The sequence below is a fragment of the Primulina huaijiensis genome, chromosome 17 (genome assembly GCF_012295235.1).
Source record: "Primulina huaijiensis isolate GDHJ02 chromosome 17, ASM1229523v2, whole genome shotgun sequence".
In the NCBI taxonomy this organism is placed as follows: Eukaryota; Viridiplantae; Streptophyta; class Magnoliopsida; order Lamiales; family Gesneriaceae; genus Primulina; species Primulina huaijiensis.
Genome location: NC_133322.1, coordinates 5,301,684 through 5,324,199, shown reverse-complemented (window position 1 = coordinate 5,324,199; position 22,516 = coordinate 5,301,684). Strand labels below are relative to the sequence as shown.

Sequence of the window (22,516 nt, the reverse complement as noted above, 5' to 3'; positions counted from 1 at the left end):
GTTTATTTATTCTAAACTTTCTACGAATTAGGATTGAAATGATGAGGCTGTGTTTGTGGGAGCTATTAATATGTTTTTCAAAATGTTTAATTTATAAATTATTTCATATTTCAAAATAATTATTTAAATAAAAATATAATAATACAATCCCCTTTCTTTCTTTATTTTCATCTACTAACAATTGAACTATCTCAATTTTTTACAAAAAACATTATAATTTTCCTTTTTTTTTATTGACAGCCCAAACGTTCAACTACATTTATTGCCATGTTAATTTTTTTTCTTTTATGATTAATTTTTTACTACTAGTGGTACAACAATAGGACAGTTAGTTTATCATATTTTAGTAACATGTACATTACAAATTTAACCATAATAAAATAATTAGTATTTTTATTCCATAATTAGAAATCTTGTTTGAGTTGACATTAATGGGAAAGCTCACAACTGCAGAAAAATTTGATATTGTACAACATTTAGCAAATCTATATATACTTTTATTCATGGCTTATGATAATGGAGACCACCACAACTTAAAACAACAACACTATAACTAGGATAAAAGTAACTTCACAAGTTATTACTGTAGAAACTAAAAATGATCATATCAGCGTCTCCCTATATATGAGATTCTTAATCAGATCAGACCGAATTTTGTGTAAGATATCGCGAAAGGGAGCCGTTTGAATTCAACTTTTTTCCTTCCATTACAACATCAGTAGCAACCATGGGAGAGGGGAATGAGTATATGGAGCAAAGGGTAGCTAAGTCCTCTTTAGTCTTTCCTAAATCGAAATTTTCTTTTCCCCCCATATTTCTTCATGATTCTTACAATCTACCTGTGAAATGATAAATTCATAATTCAATCTCGATTTTATGAACTTTCTGGTCCACAGGCGGCATATCTTGCAAGTTCAAGGTCACTAATCCGGAGGTAGCATCGTACTCAAACTCGACTCCAGATGATCCTACCGAGCAACTTATTGGCTTAACCGAGGAATATGCACCAAATCGTCCACAACCCTTCACGTCCACAGACACGACTGCCACCACATCTCCACTTAAGTTCTCCACTTTCTGTCCATTCTCAAAGTCATAAGATTCTGCACCATCTTTCACATCATATTCGAGTCCTTCTATGGCTCCACCGGCATTGAACATGTCAATTAGCCCGAACGGTGCAAATTTGAACCCGTGAACGAGTTCTTTAATGGGCGTAACGGTGTAAAGTTCGTGCTCTAGGATCTTGAGGGAAACCGGAATGGCAACATTGTGTGGAAGAGTGATGGGTTGCCCACTCCGGTGGGAGTAAAGAACCACGTCGCCGTTCCAGTTGGAGTCGAGGGCAATATCTGAAATGAGATGAACATCTTGGCCCTTGACGTGGCCGGTAATTGCTTCGGAGTTAGTCTGATGGAATGTGTTCATCCTCTCAACGCTGTTCCATGCTGCACCTTGGCAGTTGTATACTCCAAGTATACCGGTGTATTTGTTGATGTTCCATATTTTCAACAGGCTGAAACAAAACAAGAATTACTCAGGTAATGCATCCACAAGAATAAAATAACTAAACAAGAATTACAAGTTAGAAATGAGTATCCTAAAAGCATGAGATGTGGTAAAATTATAGATTTATACTCTTAACATGGAAGAATTACACGAGATATATGTATGTAAACATAATATAGAACACCAACTTGGTAAAATATAGCAGACTGCAGAGATAGGTTTCGGATTATAAATATGCCTCAACTCTATGTTAGAAATCCTTCATCCCAAAAGCTCAAGGCTATTAGGATCAAACTTTAACCAAATTAAGACTATCTACTTAAAGCAGAAGGTTCGAGCCATGATGTACTGGTACACCAAATTGGAATTCGAAATCAGTGAGACTAAAACAAAACCAATCATTCAAAAGCACTCACCTAGCACCGTCACGAGATGGGTCTGTAAACAAGCAATCCTTAGTAGGACGCCCGGGCAATCTGGCTCGGAGAATAGAGCCATCCGGCAGAACAAGCTTCCTCAAAACATCGAAATTGTGCTTCCCTGGTGCGTCACTGTTCCAAAAGAACTTGATTATCAACATTTAAACAGAGATCCAACAGGGATCATATAGTATAAATTTACATATACACTGGTCAAAAAGGGGGAAGATTTGGGACTCATTACCTGACATAAACAGGTCCACCGCTAATGGCTCTGGCCGATCCGTGGTACTCTGCTGCCGGATGTAGAGAATGGAACATATCCCAGTCGGGTAACATAATTTCTCCAAGAAAGACACTGTTATATGCAACTGCTGCAATGTGGATCGTATGTGATACTGGAGCTCGGGGGTAGAAATCATCAGATGCTCTTACAATGGCAGTTTGTTTCGAACTGTTTAACAGAATCATCGTTAGAAAACATATCAGAAGTTATCTAAATAATGGAAATGATAATATATAAGAAATCCAAGTTCTAATGCTATAAAATATTCATAGGAAAGAGTTGAAAAGTATACCAGTAAAGCGATTCGAGGTTGTGGCTCATACAGGCAATGCAGCCATTATCAGGGAAGTTTCTTGCAACAGATGCATCAAGAGCTTGATGATAATGCCTTGTTAACTCGACTCTACCACCAAGACCGGCCCCGAGTGTCTCCAATATGCACTGAACATCAACTTTCACCCCATCTATCCCTGCGGAAGCCAAATATGTATGCAATTCATTGTAAAACTTGTACACATTCTTGGGATTCACTAATCCCAATCCCTGCAATGCAAGTACATCGGTTTTCCACCCCGGCTCGTTTGCCATCACTCCCTTTGATACAGCTGGATACTGCATAGCTGATCCATATTGCTCCATCTCCTTCACTCCAGGTCTCACCCCACCCCAGTAGCCCGTGATGGCGTGCCACACATACACGTATTTCAATCCGTGCTTCTCTTTTGCTATGTTGGCGATACTCTTGATCCCAGTTGTGGAATCTTTCTTATCCTGAAATTTAGCGTTTTCTTTAATTCCCGTCAGCCTGAGGACAGGCGGCTGTTCTTGCTGGTTCTTTTGCTCGTCGCCACCGACAGACTGCCATCCATCATCAATAATGACGAATTTTGGAGGTGTCCCGCCAGCAATTAGACTATTGAGGCCTGCTTCAACCCCTTCTTGAGTCACTTCTTGATAGAAAGCATCCCAAGTACACCAACCAAAGCAATCAGCAATCCCTGGCAACTTCTTCTCTTGCCTAAGCCTAAAAGTCCCAAGATGCAACTTAACCTCCTTCATCGCCTCGTGTATCGTCACAAACGGATCCGTTCCGGCACCAAGATACACTGAATGTGTGAAAGTGGACCCAAGAGTATCATTATCCCCACTCTCCAAACATAATTCAAGCTGATCTTCATCATTCCCTTGAAGACAAGCTTTAAATGATCCTTCGATCAAAGGCAAAAACACCGTGTAAATTACCTTGCTTTCTTCATCGTCAGCTTCCGATTCAAGATGTGATCCATCTTTTGTTTCCAGTAGCAAGAACTGCGTCTCGAGAGGGATATCTCGCCCCTTGTCCCCCATTTTCTGCGACATCCACCACAACTTGAACCTGAAGCACGCCAAGAACCGTACATCACGCAGATTTCCCAGCGAAACCACGTGACGGTTGCTATCTTGGTCAAAAGCTGCTCCCAGAAACACCCCCGCCACAGGCCCCGCGGAGGCGCCGGACGTGGCGATCACATTCTCCGGCACGTTGGTAAGTATGGTCCGGTCCTTCACAACCAGTTTCCCATCTGCAACCCGGATCGCTGGCTTGATCGTCATCTCTTCTTCTACCTTACTACCCTGCTGTAAAACAACAAATCAGCACAACCACTCAAAGATCTATTCAAACTTCTTCAAAAAAACAACGAAAATCAAATCTTCAGATACTGGAAAGCTCCCACAGCAGAAAACCCAGATGAAGCATCGCAAACAAGATCAAGATCAAAACTTTAACAAGAAAACTGAAGAACCCAACATACCCGATAACCAAGAACGCAACTACGTTGAGGAAAAATGGAAGAACGCAAATAATAACCACCCCTCTTGGTGATTAGATTTCTTATACTAAGAAATAATGGGAACGGGTGAATGAATGCAGAAGAAGCGAAGAGAAACGGGGTATTTATAGTGGCGAGAGGCTTCAAATGGTGAGCCAATATAGAGAGAGAGTTCACCATGTTGATGATACAGTAGGATTGAAGCTGTGTCTCTCTCTCTCTCCCTTTGATTGGCTTATTGATTGGGTTAGGACAAAACAAAAATTATTTAATTAATAAAAATATTTGAATCCAACGGTGGAAAAGAGAGGGATTTAGCCTTGATCAGATCGATGTTCTAACTGTCGATCAGATTGCCACGTCGGATCCACGGCATGACAGCCCATGGTCTAACTAACTTAACATCTTGTTTGGTAATTTTGGTAATCATGTAAAACATATGTAATGATAGTTAAAAAAAAATATTAAGGAGAGTTTCTAAAGTTTATATTGTCTAAATTCCTAGTGAAATCTATATCATAAAAAAATTTTAATAATGGAGAAGTTAAGAGTTAATGTCCGATACCAAAAAAAAATTACTTTAAATACTGTACGAGAGTATTTACAACTTACAACATGTCATTTTTTTTAAAAAAAAATCATCTTTTGCGTTTTTCACAATAAATTATGTGTGTGTTTCTATTAGTATCTTATGTTGATTTCGATTCTTAAAAAATGATCCGCACAAAACACGATCAACGCCATCCTCATTGCTCTTCAATAATGGTATTTTTTGAAATTTATTAAATAACTAATATTAGAACAATTTATTTATAAAATATTCTACCTTAAAAAGTGTCGGTTGTTCACTTTTATTTTCAAATATTACCCAAGTTTTCAACTTCCTCATAAATATTAAATTTAACATTCCCTTACATAAGTGAGTGGAATTGTTAATGCATGAATATCAAATATCAAGCCTAAAAATATAATTAGTACATTTTACACTGTTCATACATAGAAATTGCTTAAATGGGATTTTTTTTTAAAAAAATAAAAATTGGCATCGTCAGAATAAAAAATGGTGACGGCTTATATTGAGCAATTATAGGATCATCGACCATATACATAGATCACACATGAAATTTACATGGGTTTCGACTTCCGTCGTCGGTATTCATCGTCTAAAATTCGTTAAAATTTGATTATTTGACGCCCTCAATTTTCGAATTTTAATAGTTTTATTATTAAATATAGTTTCTGGAAAATAATAAAATAAAATTCGAGAATTTTCGCAAAATTATGTCTTGAATGATTTATATGATCGTAAAAAAAATTTCGAACAAGCTCGACTCATCTATTAAAGTGTACATAACTTGATAGATATCAGATCATATTTAAAAGGTTTTCCAATGGTGGTAAATCTTTCTGTATGAGTCAGATAGCCCTTGATCCAAACGATAAGTAAATCGAGAGATGTGCACGAGTAAGCAGGGACCCAAACAAGGACGTAACTAGAAATTTTTAATCTGGTAGACAAATTTTTTTCCAAGCACATTTCTAAACAGAGTCTCGTTTATCAATATCGTAAAAAGAATCTTAAAACAAAATAATCAATAATTACACTATTCAATCTGAAAATAGCCTAGTCGAATTTTACCGAAAAATTGGAAGATCGTGAGGATAAAAAATTGCAAGAGTTAATAATTGTTTCTCCTCTCCGTTCATAGTTTATTGAATTGAAAGTATACACTTTTACTTGTCACGAAAACTCTAATTAAACAGTTTCCCATGTCAATTTTGTGAGATAAATATCCTACTCAACTCGACCCATGAAAAAATATTCTATTTTATAAACTAGCTCGTATTCTTCCTCGTTTTACGAAAATGATTAAGCCAAGTTGCTATAAAAATCGCTTATTATAAACTCATTTTAAATTTTAAATTTTTAAGATGTGGGATAAGAAGTATCATAATCACTTTTTCTTCAGAACGCGAAGTTCTGATCACGACCTAACGTCTCGATTCACCAACGCCTCTGTACTCCTAAGAATGATAGATATCGTGTACATGAGACGGCAGAGAACATATAAATCTTACGAAAAAGGCTTCACCTCGATGAGGTAACATAGAAAAATATCGGCCCTATGTTAATACAAAAAAAATACTAGTGCTGATCGGTCTCCACGTCGGATACGACTTTACCTATGGGTACAAGGGAGTAACGTGTCGCCAGATGATTGCTTCGTGTGACCTTCCGATGGCTGAGATTAGTTCCAGACTTCTTTAATGGGTGGGCACTTGTCATTTAATAGGTCAGCAGCTGGACACATGGGCGACACTTGTTTAAACTATGTCGTATTATTGTCCTTTTGTCAAAAGTAAAAAACAATTTGTGGTCCTAATCCCGACATGAAAAACTTTAATNGAGTATTATTTTTTATTGTGAATATGGGTAGGGTTGAACCGTCTCATAGATTAAGATCCGTGAGACGGTCGCACATATGACCCATTCTTAAAAAAAATTGTAATTATAGAGTTAAATTAACTCTATTTGGACGGTAAGAAAGAATTTAGGACAAATACGATGTATCATGAAAATATGGTCAACAATCGGTTTTTTTTTTTTAAAAAAAAAAGGGTTAGTCAAGAATGGCTTCTCCATTTGGTCAAGTAAATAAATCTGTGATTATATATATATACATATATTGGTAAGTTTGATACGATTTCTCTTCTTCTTTTTTCTTATATAAAAAACACTAAATTATGATGCATTTTACTATCTCTGGTCGAGTAAATTAATCCGTGATTACAACGCATTTCACTATTTTTGTTCAAGAATTCCTGAATTTTCTCGATTCAAATGCTCATGCACGAGTTGTATCATATGATGATTGGTGTTGTTTTGGTTATGTCCATGTAGTACCAAAACTAGACATGAGATGGAAAATGCAAAACAAAGTTGTATTCCTATGTTAATCAAAGTTGGTCAAAAAAAAAAATCTCTTTCTCTATATTTTTAAACAATCATTTTACTAAAGTTGGGTGAATCAACAGCCATCTTGACGCTATACTCGATCCAACCACATTTGAAAGCAATGAACAAAAGTTGAGAGAACCTTTCAAATTTTGACCCCAGCCTTCTTTAGACATTTGAATGGAGAAGGATCCACACAAAATTACTTTTAGAACAGCGTGCGTNATATATATAGTTTTCTTATGATGTTTATAAAAAATGATCATTTCTGTGTCAACCGTTAAAGTAATACTCATCTATCTATTGAAATTATATTTTTGATTCACGGGTTGACAAAATTGAGTAGGTCTTTCATAAGACGGTCTTACGGATTTTTATTCGTGACACGAATCAAATATGTCCATATTTACAATAAAAATTAATATATTTGACATAAAAAATAGTATTTTTTCGTGGATGACTCATATAGAATATCTGTTTTACAAAATTGATCCATGAGACTGTCTCATGAACAAAATTATATATATACATAAAAGTCAAAAGTAAGGAAAAACATTGGCTCCTATAAGTCTATTGATTATTAAGAAAAGAAAAGGAGAATCTATATCGGAATGCTAAATATAACAGATGTGAGGAAATTATGTGTCCAAAACGAAAAGAAACAAAGCACATGTGAAAAAGTACCGAAGCAGCAGTCTCCAAATTTTCAATATCAAATAATGCAGAAATTAAATATTGTGACCCAAGTTGGTGTCTTGTTATTGAAACAAGTTCCAGACAACTGGAATCTGCATTTGATTTTGAAATTGGATACACTTATCTTTATTAATTAAAAGTAAATTTTTTTTATATAAAAATTAATATTTTTTCATGAATAAGTTTGATTGGAGACAAAATTTAGCTTTGAGGCATTTCCATAAGAATTTTTGTGATTTTTTATAAGGAAAATTATGGATGTACGCTTTAGATTTAACATTCATGCTTATATTTTATAAGATAAATCACAAATGTACCATTGAATCCAATTGCACATCTTTTATTACTTTTTTTTCCTCTATTACACTTGGAAAAAAAATTATCATGATATGATGAAACATATTTAAATTGTACATCTAATAGATGAATGACACATTATTAGTGGACATGGATTTTGTGTTTGTTTTTTGTCGCTGCTGTCTTTTGAAAACCAAAAAACAAATACAAAATCTTTTGTGAGACCGTTTCACAGATCATTTTTTTAAAACGGATGTCTAACCCAACACAACATATGAAAAATAATACTTTTTATATCTAAAGTAATATTTTTTATAGTAGAAATATCATTCGTTTAACATTATATCATGAAGAAATATTTTATAATATACGTTGATTTGAGTGAGAAACATCATTATGTTAAAAGTATTATTCTTCATTATAAAAATGTCATTTTTTGTTATTTATTTTATGAAAAAATATTGTGTAATATATTCTGAGTTGAGTTAAAATTATTGTTTTTATGTCAAAAATATTAATTTTCATTACAAGTAATCGGGTCAAATCGTGTCACAAATATATATCGGTGAGATTGTTGCACATAAGACTTACTAGAAAAACAAAATAAAGATTATAAAATACGCTAATAAATCAAAACACAAAAAAATATAACCACATTAAAAAAAACGCTTTCTTGGGTTACGGAATGCAAACAATCTTGATTTTGATGATAACAAAACTTGTTATTGTGTGGCTAACATATTTCATTAAATGTGCAGTTGGTAGTTGTCAATTTTGAAGTGAAAAGTTGCTGAAATATAGTTTCAGCACAACTTAGTTTCTAGCTAGCTGAATTGTTTTAATGTTATCTCATAGTTTGATGATGAAAATGATCAACCGTCAAAATTTTTGATAAAACGAATCAAATTTTCCACAAGTCCTATTTCACATAGCTCAGCTAGTTCGGACGTTATCTAGGAAAAATATTAGTCGCAAGATTGAGCTGACATAAACGGAACAACAATCAGCTCAGTCTGAAGAGTTCTGGTATTTTGGTCATATCTATTAACTTCTTTATTCAAATTGAACGATTAAGTATGCATTACGAATCTGAGAGAATGATCTACAAATCATATTCACAAGTCAAAGTCTGAATCGGATTAGAAGAAGATGATAAACCATGATAAAAATTTTTTGATTCTGCACTGAATAAAGAACAAGTTCCAAATTGCTAATAATCTGGTTTGTCGAGTATATCTCTCTCACAAGAACTTGGAATTGAGTGATTATTGATTTCATGGAAAGTTAAGAGAAAGAGCTATAATTTTCATGTTTATTACTCTGTCCAGAAATCGATGAATCAAAAGTTATAATCAAAAGAAAATAACATATTGACTTGACCAGCTTGAATTGATTTAGCTCAAGCCACACCAAATAGATCGGTCCATATCAAACCAAGATGATATGATAGCAGATCAGATCAGATCAGACCCAAGCTGATTGATATGATGGTATATCGGACCAGAAATACGAATTTGATCACTGCAATGTCAGAATCCGTACACAACATTTTCAAATGGTGATATTCTTATATCTAACGTCTATATCATTATTGGAGGCGATAAATACGATATATTGAAGATCGATTACAAGTTTTGGAAAGAGATTCAAAGTATGGGTAGCCAACATGAAGAAATTAGCTAGAATGAGAGCAAGCACAAATGTGAGGATATATTTGAGATATACATTAAATTCTCACATGCAATCACTCACAAATATACATTAGAGTTTATCTTCAAGTTTTAATTGAGTGTAAGTCTTCACACAAAGACATTAAAGATTATGTGTAGCCTCAACATAAAAGACATTAAACATTATACGGATTACGAGATTGCGGCCTACAATCGAATATTCTAGGAATTTCAATTAGGTAATTGAAAAGTCATAAGTTGAAATCGGTCTGTAAAAGGATTTGTATAAATTAAAATCTTCTAGTGGATCATTCTTGTGTGGAAGAAGGGGTGATGCAGGGGTTGTTAATTTCCGAACATCCATAAACAAATTCGTGTCTATTTATTTATTGCATTTAATTATTGTTACTTTTTAAGATGCATTTTTTAAGCATTTTGGGTTCTTCAAATACCCAAAATATTGCATATCAAGTGTTTGATAAAATGCTTCAACTAAAACATTTTTACACATTCAATTTGCATATCTTTTAAATAATTTTCAAATTGTTTAATTAGTTTTTACAAAGGATTATTTTAAATGTCTTACGTTTGATTTGAAAATCTATCCCGATTTAATTTCTCGGTCTTTAATAGTTCAAAAACCGATATATTGTAGCTCAATGCTTGTCTCACAATCGATTTTATCACCCTTAAATACAAAATAAAAACCCAAAAATAAACTAAACAAACTTGATTAATTTTTTGTTAAAAAAACGTTAAAATTAAAACTTAAAAAAAAAAAACATATGATGTAAACATGTTCTCTTTTTTATATATATAGTTTTTTTTACCATGCAAGATGTGATTTCTTCACCTATATTTAGGCTTGTGGTCCGTGAAATGAAATGACATTGAGAAATAATAACTATCAATTGTGCTTATACTGTCTTGTATAAAAGATTAGAGTTATATAATTACGACTCTCGATCATACAAATAATAAAAGATTTATAATATGAGAATAATAAATTAAAAGAATGAATAACATAATTATTTTTAACTTCAATTATTGTAGAACTCGGGATAAACTTTTGATGAAGCAAGAATATTGAATCTTAGCATTCACACCTCATGGTTAACTGATAATTTTATTTTGTTAATTAATTGGATTATTGAAACTTATGATAAAAAAGTGAGGTTCGGATTTGAGCGTGTTTCGAGCACAAGAGATGATTTATATATGAGGAAGTAGGAAACTCACGATTCTCAAAAATATTGAGAATGTTTTTTTATGACGTTGAAACTCGTAATCACGATAAAAATAGAAGAAAGATCAATAGTAATTGACACTTAAGTAGTTTAGTTATCGAGTGTAGACAATCATGTGACATCCATGTGATCCTTAATTCATAATAATGTAATGATGTCTCTCTAAAGCAACAGCGTCGCGGATTTGCCAGCTTACATAGCTTTTGTTCAGATTTAGCAATAGAGTTGGTCTCCTGCCTTAAATGTACAAAAAAAAAACTCAAATTTCATTTTAAAAAAAATCCAATTTTTAGGTGCATATATATATAATATATATATATAGTTTTGATATGCTGCACACCTATCGTGCACACTCATGTGAGCACCGATGAGGTGTCACTCACCTATTGGATGTTTTGAAGGCTGCCTTGTCTCAACTCAAGTAGACCCAATTAATTACCTATTTTTTTTCTTTCTGAAAAATTGAAACCCCACCAAAATATTTTTCATAGTTCTTACAAAATTTTTCCAAAATTAGAGCAATTAAAACTATATCTTTTAGTAGAGCAGCAGACGTTTGATCTCACGTATGATTATGGTAAAAATAATTTCAAATAAATAGTTTTTTAAAAGCAATTCTATATAAACTTCAGCCTTAAGAAAAGTTTGTATCCTTTGGCATGAATGAACTTGTAAATGTTTTACAGTTGGTTTGGGTGGAAAATTCCTTTCATGTTTAAATTTATGTCTCAATACATCACAATCATCAACTAATTATATCAAGATAGCTAAATTTCAGCAAGGTTTTATGAAATTTGAGCTAATCTTTATTTGATTATTGGTATATACATTTAGTATTATTGAGGTTTTATTCCCCATCTAACAATATGACTCAGATCCTAGGTGTAGGAGGATGATTTCCTACCCAATAATGGGCTATTGAATGAAGACAATATCTAGCAACTGTGGCTGAAATTAATTTTCTTAAAAGACAAAAAAAATAAAAAAAATAAAGTACCAATTAATAATATTCAAAATCTAATGATGAGTAATGATAAAGTATCATCACATATTTGCGTCACGAATATGACGATGATGATGACGATGACAATGACGATGTATACGAAAATGATGATAACGAACACGATGATGACGAGATTGATGCACCATATATTTTAATATATTTTATTGATGATATTTATTGCACATTTTAGTTTATATATGGGTCAGATTTGAAATTTTTTATATATATAATATTAGTCGGATTCCATTTGATGTTGTTTTTTGGAGAAATTTTTAGTTAATTTATTATGTTTGATAAATATTCAAATGAATTATAATTTTTTTAAAAAAATAAAACATATCGATAATTAAAATTCTAGATATAAAAAATGAATAATTTATTAATTATAAAAACTATAAATATTATAGTTTGATTAAAAAATAATATAAAATAAATAATTTAGCGAGAGTCTTTTTCCTCTAAAATCGTCACTAAAATTAGCGACGGTTATTGCGAAAAGAATTTAGAGGATGAATTTCAAGTGACTACTACATTTTTATAAGATTTCGAAGTTCATATTTTTCATGAAATTAAAAAACACATCCAAACAAAATGTAATAAGTTTGAATTGCTGGATTTAAGAATGTTTCAATCTAAATACACCTAAGGTGATTTCATATTTACCTCTATATTCATTAAGATATTTTTACTTAATAATAAATTTCAAATACATTAAAAATGAACTGACTTTTGAATTTGTAAATCCTTTTACAGCATTTAAATTCATCAATTCAAACACAATTTTACTCGAGTTCACTTTCTACCATTGGATCCATAGGTAATTTATAGCTCGAATACAAAAGTTAGGCCTCACTCAACATCAACAATCTTCACCACTAATGTTGCATGTGCCATTTTCCAAGATTTTCTTAGGCTAAATATCAATGTTTTTGAGAGATATACATGTGAGACCGAACTAGAAATTAGTTTTTGTTAAACACATGATAAAATAAACAAATTCATAATCAAGAAAAAAAAATAAAATGATTATTAATTTCTGATCTTCAAAATAATTAAATTTAACAAAAAATATCTTTTATTTTGACACCATTTACAATTCATCTAAACATAAAAGTACTCTTGTTTTTAGTCTCAAGACCGTGTGCGTGTGTGTTTTTAATAAGCCTATAAATTAAACTATCCCCCCGACTTAGCCGAACTCAAAATTAAGCTTCGAATCGAGCTCGACAACCATGCATCAAAGGCTCCTAGCCTAGGGTAAAAAAATTTAGTTAATAATTTTTATTTTATCTTGGGGTTACAATCAAGAGGGATTTTCTAAACTATTGGCGGTATATATTATCTATATCCATATCAAACAAATAATTTGCCTCTCATACTTTATTTATTGAGAATCTTGATCACTTACAAAAAACGGGATATTTTATTTTTTTTAACCTTGATCAATTATTTATTTAAGAAAATGACATCCTCGAGTGTATTTTTGACTAAAGTTATTTTACAAATTTCTGTTCGGCAAACTTTACAAGAGTGGATGAAATTTCAACCCCTTGGTGCATAAATTTATTTGAATGGCTGTTTTTAAATTGATAGCTAGCTCATTCCAAAACCCCACAATAATTTGAGCTCATCTTTCAAACCCAATTTTATACTAAATTATTTTGTATACCATTATTTCAGTACTATAAACTTCTTTAGTTGGAAATTCTAATTATTATAACCACACAAGCATATACTTGCAAGAATATGGCGTCAATGATTTGGAAAAAGATAAACTCGACATCAAAACGAGGTTCACCACTAAAGGCATACAAGTGTGCTTATTTGTCGTGTTATCCACAAATAGTTAGGGCATGCACTTTGGTCTCGTTCTTGTCTAATAATGGAATCCCCAATCAATCTAATTCCCTTTATGCCTTTAGGGTTTCCCAAAATGCAAGAGACGAATCGCCTTTTGTTGTGATAGTTGTCGTGATTTATTTTTTGTTCGGAAAAAATTGAATTTTAGTTAAGTAACTTGTCAGAACTTGATTTCTACCCGATAAGTTAGATTTTTTGTTTTGTTTTGTTTTGTTTTTTCACTGGAAGTTGATAAAGTAATTGAATGTTACTTATTTGACATTGATGCTCTCATAAAAACTTCTATTACACATATTAAAATCTATTCAAACAAAAATAAAGCAAAAAACAGTCTTATTTCAAAATGGGAGAGAAAAAACTTTTTCGTTTCCCTTTATTTTTTTGGGTCAATTTTAATGTGTGTAAAATAAGTTTTATTTTTGATACATGAGCCACGTAAGATATAATTAATATTCAATGAATTTGGTTATTTCAAGCGAAAATAAACCCAAAAAGGCAAAAACTTGTGTGAGAGGTCTCGCGGGTAGTATTTTGTGAGCCGGATTTCTTATTTGGGTCATCCATGAAAAAATATTATTTTTTATGCTAAAAGTATTACTTTTTATTGTGAATATCGGTAGGGTTGATATATCCGTCTCACAGATAAATATCTGTGAGACCGTTTCACAAGAGACGTACTACTCAAAAAAAGAGTCAATTGTGTTTATCTCCCTTGATATTTATCACAATTACAAAAAAAGCCTAAATAAATTTAGAAATAACAAGCATCATCTTAAGATTGATACTTATCTTACAAATTGTTCCATCCATTAAAAAATTCAATAAAAAATATATTTCAATCCAAAAAATTGTTACAGCATTCCAGATTTAATTTCTTAATAATTTTAGAAACTAAAACTTGATCAAAATGCAATTTTATTGTAATTTAATATTTAGAATATTTGATTTCGAATAATATCAAATGTTTACACTTCATTTATTTGTGTAATTAATAATAGTATCGATTAAATTATACATAACCAAATTAGAATAATAAAAAACCATTACGATTTCATATGTTAAAATTATAATAAAAAGTATTACATAAAGCACAATCAAATATACCCTTGAGATTTCATTTATTAAAATTTAAAAAAAATATTAAATAAGTCAAAATAAAATATATCCTTACAATTTGATTTTAATATTCTAATTTGATTATGATAAAAATATAATCGACATTATTATAACAATAATAAAATCAAGTGCAACCAAATTTGATAGTAATCTGAAATCAAAATTTTCAAGCATTTCAATTTTCTATTTAATCTAAATAATTATAAAACTTTTTAAATAATTATGAAAACATTAAAAATTACAATCATGCCATTTTGCTCAAGTTGTAATACGTAATATTAGAAAAAAAAAGAGTAAATCTGAAAATTCCTATCAATTTTTTTGGATGAAAAAAATTGATTTTTTTTATTGATTTTTTCCATGAAAAGGTGACATGTAAGATATCTAACAATGTTAAGATGATTTTTGTTAATATATAAAACTTACTATTCATAACTTCTTTCTTTTGTTTTTTTTCAAATTTTTATTTTTTAATTTTTTTCAGATAAAGAACTCAGAACCGCTATTATTCTATGCCTACTGGATAAATCTCCGAACTAATATATTACTTACTTTGCAAACTATGCTAGTCAGGTAAACTACATTTAACAAAAATTGTGTGACAAGCTCACTCGAGAAAGTGTTGATAAGAAAAATCGAACTTCTAACCATTGGTCAAATATGTTCTCTTCTTATCAATTTGAGGATCGCGGTGAAGTTCAGTTTTGAACTTACTCCATCAACTTGAATACTATTTGGTGCTTGATTTTCTATTTTAATTGGACTTTGGTTGATTGAATGTAATTAAGGGTACTTTTCCTTCGTAATTAGTGTAAGTTGATGAATATTTATTATGAATTAAGGACCTACCGAATAATTCAACTTACGGTTGCAATTATGAATTGGTCTAATATAAAATTTGTAGATAATATTTAATTTCAAGAAACTAAAATCTTGATTTTAATTTTTAATTCAGATAATTTAAAAATAAAGATTATTTGCAGTAACAGACCAAGAAAAAACCAACTATCTGTAATTCAGTGCTAAATATTTTATAATTAAGATGTGTAAACCAAATATCTTAATAGACACAAAAAAATTTTGTAAGACGACCTCACGAGTAAATTTTGTAAAATTTGTAAAACAAATATTCTATTTGGGTTACAAATGAAAAATTATTACTTTTTATTTCAAAAGTATTACTTATTATTACAAATATGAGCATGGTTGACTCGTCTCACGGATAACCATCTCACAAGAGACTTACTAAATAATAGTACGACCACAAACCATATCAACCTACATCTAGAAAATAAAAAACAAATTGTTATAAAATGTAATAAAATTTAAAAATAGTCTACTTAAATGATTATTCGATCAATTATAATTTTTTTTTACAAAAGATCATTTTCATAGTTTATAATTTTATTATATTATCTAAATCTAGATTAAAAAAATTTGGGGCGAAAAAATATTGTATATAAAAATTTAATTTATACAAAGATCATATGTATATGTAAACTCATATGCTTAGTTTTTCTTATTGAATCGTGTAGAGTAAATGGAACGATTAACAGAGAAAAATTATGTAAAATGAAAGATAATTTTTAAAAATAAATATTGAGAAAATACGATAAATTGGGGACAAAATAATTATTCCTAATTTATAAGTAATTTATTTGATTTGTGTATTATTTTAAATAAAATTTTATTCAAAAAGATACGCGTGGGTTTCCCCGAGGAAATGGTGAAGTTTCCATGTTTTCATTTCCCCAACCGTAGGCATTCGAAAAGGCTCGAGAATTCCACAGTGTTTGAATCTGTGGATCGGTAGATCGTGTCGAAGAGGATTTTTCTCTCGTTTTGTGTCCCCAATTCAGCGACGCAGTTGCTTCGGCGGCGTTAAATCATCGGTCAGAGGTGAATAAATCGTATTATTTTTCGGTTCGGCATGTTTAAGATTTATTACTATGATTCGTGTGTCGATGGACAATCTAAGCTTTTTACCGAAGTACTGTGTACTCTGATCGTATTTGTACTGTTTGAAATTTTGAATCTGCTGTTTTTTTCCCATATTGTGACAGTGAATTGAATCTCCGTTTTGCTTATTTGTGTTGGTGGATTTAGACAATGTTCAGTTTTTCTAAGATCTTTTAGTTTTTCTATTTTTTTTTCTTTTTGTGGGAGCTATCACGCGTTTGAATTGTTTTCAGGAGGAGTATTCTTTGGGTAATTAGAAATGAATTTTACGGTGGATGTTTGCATTTGTTTAGTGTTTGATTCATGGTTTGCTATTCGTGATGCAACTTAGATTTTTCCCTGTTAGGTCATTGCTCCATCTTCCGTTTGGCACCTTATGCATTTTTTTTTGGTAATGTTAGGGCTTCATTGCAGTTGTGGTGGGCCTGTAGAGTTGGCTCACACGGTAGTAACTAGAAGATTTCCTTCAAGTAAAGAGACACAAATTCAATATCATTTGGCATACGAAATGAATATTTCGGTTTAATAGATCTATTTTCTCATTCATTCAAAAGGATGTATTGAAAAATTTGAAAAAAATTGTGGTAAAAACAATGTTAGTGAAGCAACCGTAATCATCTTAGGCCAGTTGTTAACAACTAAATTGACATTCCATCACAACGTTTCCACAATTGTTTTCTTATAATTGACATTCCCTCACAATGTTTACACAATTTCTTTCCTTATAATCGATGCCAATCGATGATAATTGGTCCCATTGTCACAAATTTAACCAAATAGTGAAGAACATACAATTGAAATTTCAGGTAATTTGGAGAGAATTTACTAATCTGGCATGAAGTATGAATGAAATGATTTAAGTTGGCCTATATCATGTCGGAGATGTTCTAACTTCACTTATTAGCAGGAAATGGCGGAAGAATCTAAGAAAGAGGTTGGGGAGGCTGTCACATCGAAAGACACTGAGATTAAACCAAAGAAAGAGAAGAAAGGAGTGCTGTCAAGATTGTGGGGTGCGCTTTTTAGAGCACATGGAGATGACTTTGAAAAGAGATTGCAACATATTTCAAAGGAAGAGGCTGCCGTGCTTGGCCGGATTACAAAACGGTCTCAAAGTTGGCGAAGAATGACCAGGCAATTGATCGCCTTTTCTGTACTATTTGAGGTAGAGTGCCTTCATTATACTGCTCTGACTTATGAGCTAGGAGATTCAGTTGCATTAGCATTGATGCCAAACCAATATTTATTTGGTTAGCTATTTTTGATTAATTAAATTGCCAATACAGCCATGCCTATTCCAAAAAAACTTCCGTGGCTGTACTGGTTTTGGTTATTGTTTATTTTATATGATTTTTTTGAATTTTAGCTAGTTATATTAGCTGTTTCTCCTTCTTTTTCTGAAGTTTGAGAGTTGTAATAAATTCTTTTCAGGGTGAACGACATTTTACCCTGTCATACTTTCAGCGAGTCCTTGGAACCATCGTATTTTTCAAAATACTTCATTAATCATGCTATATTAAATTGCTTGAATGTATTATTCTAATTTTTTACAGATTGAAAAATGTTGAACTTTGCTACCATTATGCTCTTCTCCACACACACATGTTATTCGAATGTAATGATATCTATATTAGCTAATTTCAAATTAAGATTTGTTTTCATGTAATTTTGTTTGTAGAAACTTGTACATTTTCCTTCTTGCCTGTCTCCCTTCGTTATGCAACTTGTTATGGAACGATAGATTGGATAATCCTCAATATCGAGAATGCTCACTTTCTTGTTATCTCCTCTCCTTACGATTTATGTCTTTTACTTGAGGCTTGTTAGGGAGAACATGGATTGATTCTCAATTCAACTCTCCTTATTTATAAATAAAAAGAATCTTCCAAATATCTACTACAGAAGGGAGTTTCATACCTTTTGGGTTTTTATTAATTATGGTTGGGTGGGAAATGAAAGTGGCTCCATTTTTCTTTTATCCTTGCGCTCTTTGTAACTTAGTTTTATTCTTTCTAATTTCATGGCTTAGAAAAAGGTTTTCATAATTTCAGGTTGTTGCAGTAGTATATGCTATCACGACCACAAGATCGTTAGACTTGAACTGGAAATTGAGGGCATTGAGAGTCCTACCCATGTTTCTGCTTCCAGCATTATCTTCCCTTACTTATTCAGCAATCAGAAGCTTCACTAGAATGCGTAAGCATTTCAATTGCTCTTTATAGTTTATACTCTATTTTGTTGTGAAAAATTGCTTCTCATTATATTTATTCAGTGCCTGGAAACTGCACAAGGATGTGTAAGCATTTTAATGCACTTTTTAATGAATTTGTGTAAGGAATTGCACACTGCACACTATAATAAATTATATGTTTTTTTTTATTTTTGTGGTTCCATTCTGAACCAGGATCTGATTCATAATCCTTGACTTCCTTGAGATTTTAGAGTTCACCGAGCCTTTATCTGATCTTAGAACTCTATATCTTCTCGTCTCCTATTACTACATTGCATTTGGTCTTGACCACTGTCACATTTCATCTTTATCAATTTCGATTTCTTTCCTTTTGGAGTTAGGTTCTAACTGGACCTTGAAAATTTTTTAGGTAACCCTTCGGAACATGGTTTAGTGACCCACTATAGCAGTTGATTTTTTCAAATTCAATTTCAAGTCAGATAAGTTCGCTCATATCATATGTAATTATATGTTTTTTTAGCTACGTAGTGTCATTGGGTCAAGGATACTTGTTCACTTGATAGGATCTGCAAGGTCAAAAAATTATTTTACTATCCTATCTGAATTTCAAAGTATTGTCTTTTTGGTTGAATAGAAAATTGGAAGATACATTTTTATGTTTGTAATCCTTTGAACTGTTGGTTTCTCGTAAATTTAGTTTTAAGTGGAATGCTGATGATGAAATTTGAACATGTAAGCAGACACCAAATGGGGTTAGGGAAGAATCATATATGGATCTGTATGTTACTGCTATCATGTTGAGGTTTTGTAAGCAAATACATGCTATCACTAACTGGTCTGATCCTTTTATATCATGAATGGAACTTAAGTTTTCAGAACTCTTGTGAATGCATTAATATAAGATGGCATTTGAGGTTGATTTAAGCTCAAAGATTGCAGAACATGCAACTGTTGAAAGTTACCACTGAGTTAATTCACAAGTTAAATTCAAGTTATTTGAACTTGTGAGTCTGAGTTCAACTACCATGTGAAAGTCAAGTTTTACGAAACTTCAAATTGGGAGTGCGATTGTCTCTGTAAGTTGATTGTATCTCAAATTGGCACAGTCAGTGTTGTCTGATTTGTGACTTTCTAACTTGCCATTTAGTTGAGTTAATTTCAGTCATCTTCCTATTTTAGAATTTGTTAATTTTATGTCAGAATATCATTGTGACAGACATACACCAACCTTGTTATATTATTATGATGTAATGTAGTGTGTAGCAAATACGATGATGGCTTTTGAAATGGGAAAGGGTGAACTGGGAGTCAGTTTCCCGACCTTTTTATTTATTCATTTTTTTTCTCCTACCACATAGTACTTGATTCTTGTTCAGTGCGAGTTAAATGTCATGCACTGCTAGATTATTTATGGACCCCATTTTTAGAGTTTTCAATATGGATATGTAGGCATAAGACTCGGAAGAATCGTCATGCTTTCACTCTCCCATTAGCGGCTTTTGTTTATTGTGTGATTCATGTAATCAGTCCTCATGTATGTTGAGAACATTTCGATGCTATCTTGAAGGAAGATGCTTTATTTGACTGCTCTAGTTTTGAAAGTAATTTTTTTTATCATTTACAGGTGACCGAAAGGACAAAATGACTTTGGAAAAGCTTCGTGCTGAAAGGCAGGCAAAAATAAATGAACTTAAAGAGAAGACAAATTACTACATTACACAACAACTAATACAGGTAGAGTGAAACAAGCTATGTTCTAGTTTATGTTAATATGTTTGTGCCGTGTTGAGTCAGTATTTCCCTTCTCTATTTACCGTCACTGGAACAAGCTAGACATGATAGTTAGATGACAGGGGCTAGAAAGAGTTGGTTGATGAAACTTTTCTTCTATGTTCCGGTTATTATTATTGCATCCATTAGATTCTCATATGGAATCTTCAGTGCAGAGGTATGACCCTGATCCAGCAGCCAAGGCAGCTGCGGCTACTGTACTGGCATCTAAATTGGGTTTGGATTCTGGTCTGAAAGTACATTTGGAAGAAGAGGCTAAGCACAATGCTGTTCCTACTGGAAAAAGCAATGATGTGGAAGTTGCAAGGACTGCTGGACTGCGCAATAGGAAGGCATCCCAATTGAAAACCAGTAGTATGGGAAGCGCATCCGCCAACCATCCTGAAGAGCAAATGCCCATGATTGCAGAAATTGAGGGTGCCGACATTTCTGAGCAACACCCATTGGTTGTGGAGCATCATCCTCAAACAGGTTTGAATGCAAATGAGGGAGGCTGGATTGCTCGATTAGCTGCATTGCTTGTGGGGGAGGATCCAACACAATCTTACGCACTGATTTGTGGAAACTGTCATATGCACAATGGTAAAGAGATTTCTCCAGATCATCGGCTAAATCATGCTCCTCATGTGGTTGCAAGGATTCATATTATTTTATCAATATTTGCAGGGCTTGCAAGGAAGGAAGATTTTCCGTACATAACTTACTACTGTCCTCATTGCAATGCTTTAAATGGGCCGAAACAACCTTCTGAACATATATCAGGCTCGAGTTCCCCTGCTATCACAGCCTTGGCTCCTGTCCATGATGCAGAAGTCACTCTAGGTGCAGATGACTTGAATCCTGATACAATTTCATCGAGCGCTAGCGGTGTGGCTGCTGCTACCGCTGTTACTGCCTCAGCGACAACAGCTGAGATTCCCGAAAGTTGAATTCCCCGTTCTTTTGAGACCGAGCATATCGTGTGATTGTGTATTGCAAAATCAGGTGTGATTTACTACACAAACGTTGGCCTTTTCTTTTCTCTGATATTACTACAAACGTTGTTTTTACTTTTGATATGAGATCGAGAACATGAAATTTTTGTTGTAAAATTTTTTCATATGATTGAGAGCAAGTTATTTGGCTGTTTCTTAACATCTTCAAAAATATAGGAAGTCGTTACCTCCTTTTTTTTTTTTTTTTAATTAGCCAAGTATCTTAGCACTGGTAGGCGGATTTGTTGGTATATTATGTGAGCAGCGGCAATCAGCTACAAAAATTTTAAACTTACCTTGAAAATAGAACGGCCGCAGAATCCAGAGAAGAGGCGGCTTATCCTCAAGTCTAGCATGCATCACACATTTAATCGGGGACGGACAAATTAAATCCATTTACCTTATCATGTTGCTGACCCCATAAAATGGAATCTAATCTTGCACTTTTAAATATTTATTTATTTATTGTGAAAAATTTATATATTTTATAATAGTGAGTAGAGACCTTGTGTAAATTCTTGATTTATATATCATTAAACCTGAACTAGTAATGATTTGAAATATACAGAGCACTTGAACTAGGTCAATAAAGTTTAAGGGGTATATATACTTTACAAGTCGTAGTTGCCGGATTTAATCTGCCAAAAATTTAAAAAACTGAATTATAAAATTAATATGAGCTGCGTTTGGATGTAGTTATTTGGCTCTTAATTTTAATGTCAGTCACGTTT

The 22,516-nt window shown here is 32.4% G+C and overlaps 2 protein-coding genes across 5 annotated transcripts; one reads left to right on the top strand and one right to left on the bottom strand.

Annotated features, from left to right (window-relative positions):
• Window positions 1-664: 664 nt before the first annotated feature.
• On the bottom strand, window positions 665-4,241 carry LOC140963450 (probable galactinol--sucrose galactosyltransferase 6). 2 transcript variants are annotated; one of them, XM_073422783.1, is made up of 5 exons: window positions 4,008-4,241; window positions 2,507-3,831; window positions 2,173-2,382; window positions 1,926-2,060; window positions 665-1,516 (listed from the first exon to the last, which is right to left on the bottom strand). In XM_073422783.1, exons 1-5 carry the CDS (start codon window positions 4,203-4,205, stop codon window positions 856-858), a joined length of 2,529 nt encoding a protein of 842 aa, XP_073278884.1. In that variant the 5' UTR covers window positions 4,206-4,241; the 3' UTR covers window positions 665-855. The 2 variants fall into 2 exon arrangements, with proteins under 2 accessions (XP_073278884.1, XP_073278885.1); XM_073422784.1 differs by having other exon boundaries at window positions 2,507-3,828.
• A 12,329-nt stretch (window positions 4,242-16,570) lies between these two features.
• On the top strand, window positions 16,571-21,945 carry LOC140963284 (uncharacterized protein At2g24330-like). 3 transcript variants are annotated; one of them, XM_073422568.1, is made up of 6 exons: window positions 16,571-16,769; window positions 17,737-17,994; window positions 18,881-19,025; window positions 20,645-20,754; window positions 20,967-21,393; window positions 21,478-21,945. In XM_073422568.1, exons 2-6 carry the CDS (start codon window positions 17,740-17,742, stop codon window positions 21,738-21,740), a joined length of 1,200 nt encoding a protein of 399 aa, XP_073278669.1. In that variant the 5' UTR covers window positions 16,571-16,769; window positions 17,737-17,739; the 3' UTR covers window positions 21,741-21,945. The 3 variants fall into 3 exon arrangements, with proteins under 3 accessions (XP_073278669.1, XP_073278670.1, XP_073278671.1); XM_073422569.1 differs by having other exon boundaries at window positions 16,577-16,769; window positions 17,734-17,994; XM_073422570.1 differs by lacking the exon at window positions 16,571-16,769 and adding an exon at window positions 17,274-17,299 and having other exon boundaries at window positions 17,734-17,994.
• The last annotated feature ends 571 nt before the right edge of the window (window positions 21,946-22,516 follow it).

Excerpts from the sequence above, each read along its gene's own strand:
- LOC140963450 (XM_073422783.1), bottom strand. The coding sequence starts at position 4,205 with ATGGTGAACTCTCTCTCTATATTGGCTCACCATTTGAAGCCTCTCGCC. Across the intron at positions 2,383-2,506 it reads AACCTCGAATCGCTTTACTG|TTCGAAACAAACTGCCATTG; the intron begins GTATACTTTTCA and ends TCTGTTAAACAG. Across the intron at positions 2,061-2,172 it reads GGTGGACCTGTTTATGTCAG|TGACGCACCAGGGAAGCACA; the intron begins GTAATGAGTCCC and ends CTTTTGGAACAG.
- LOC140963284 (XM_073422568.1), top strand. The coding sequence starts at position 17,740 with ATGGCGGAAGAATCTAAGAAAGAGGTTGGGGAGGCTGTCACATCGAAA. Across the intron at positions 17,995-18,880 it reads CCTTTTCTGTACTATTTGAG|GTTGTTGCAGTAGTATATGC; the intron begins GTAGAGTGCCTT and ends TCATAATTTCAG. Across the intron at positions 20,755-20,966 it reads TTACACAACAACTAATACAG|AGGTATGACCCTGATCCAGC; the intron begins GTAGAGTGAAAC and ends TCTTCAGTGCAG.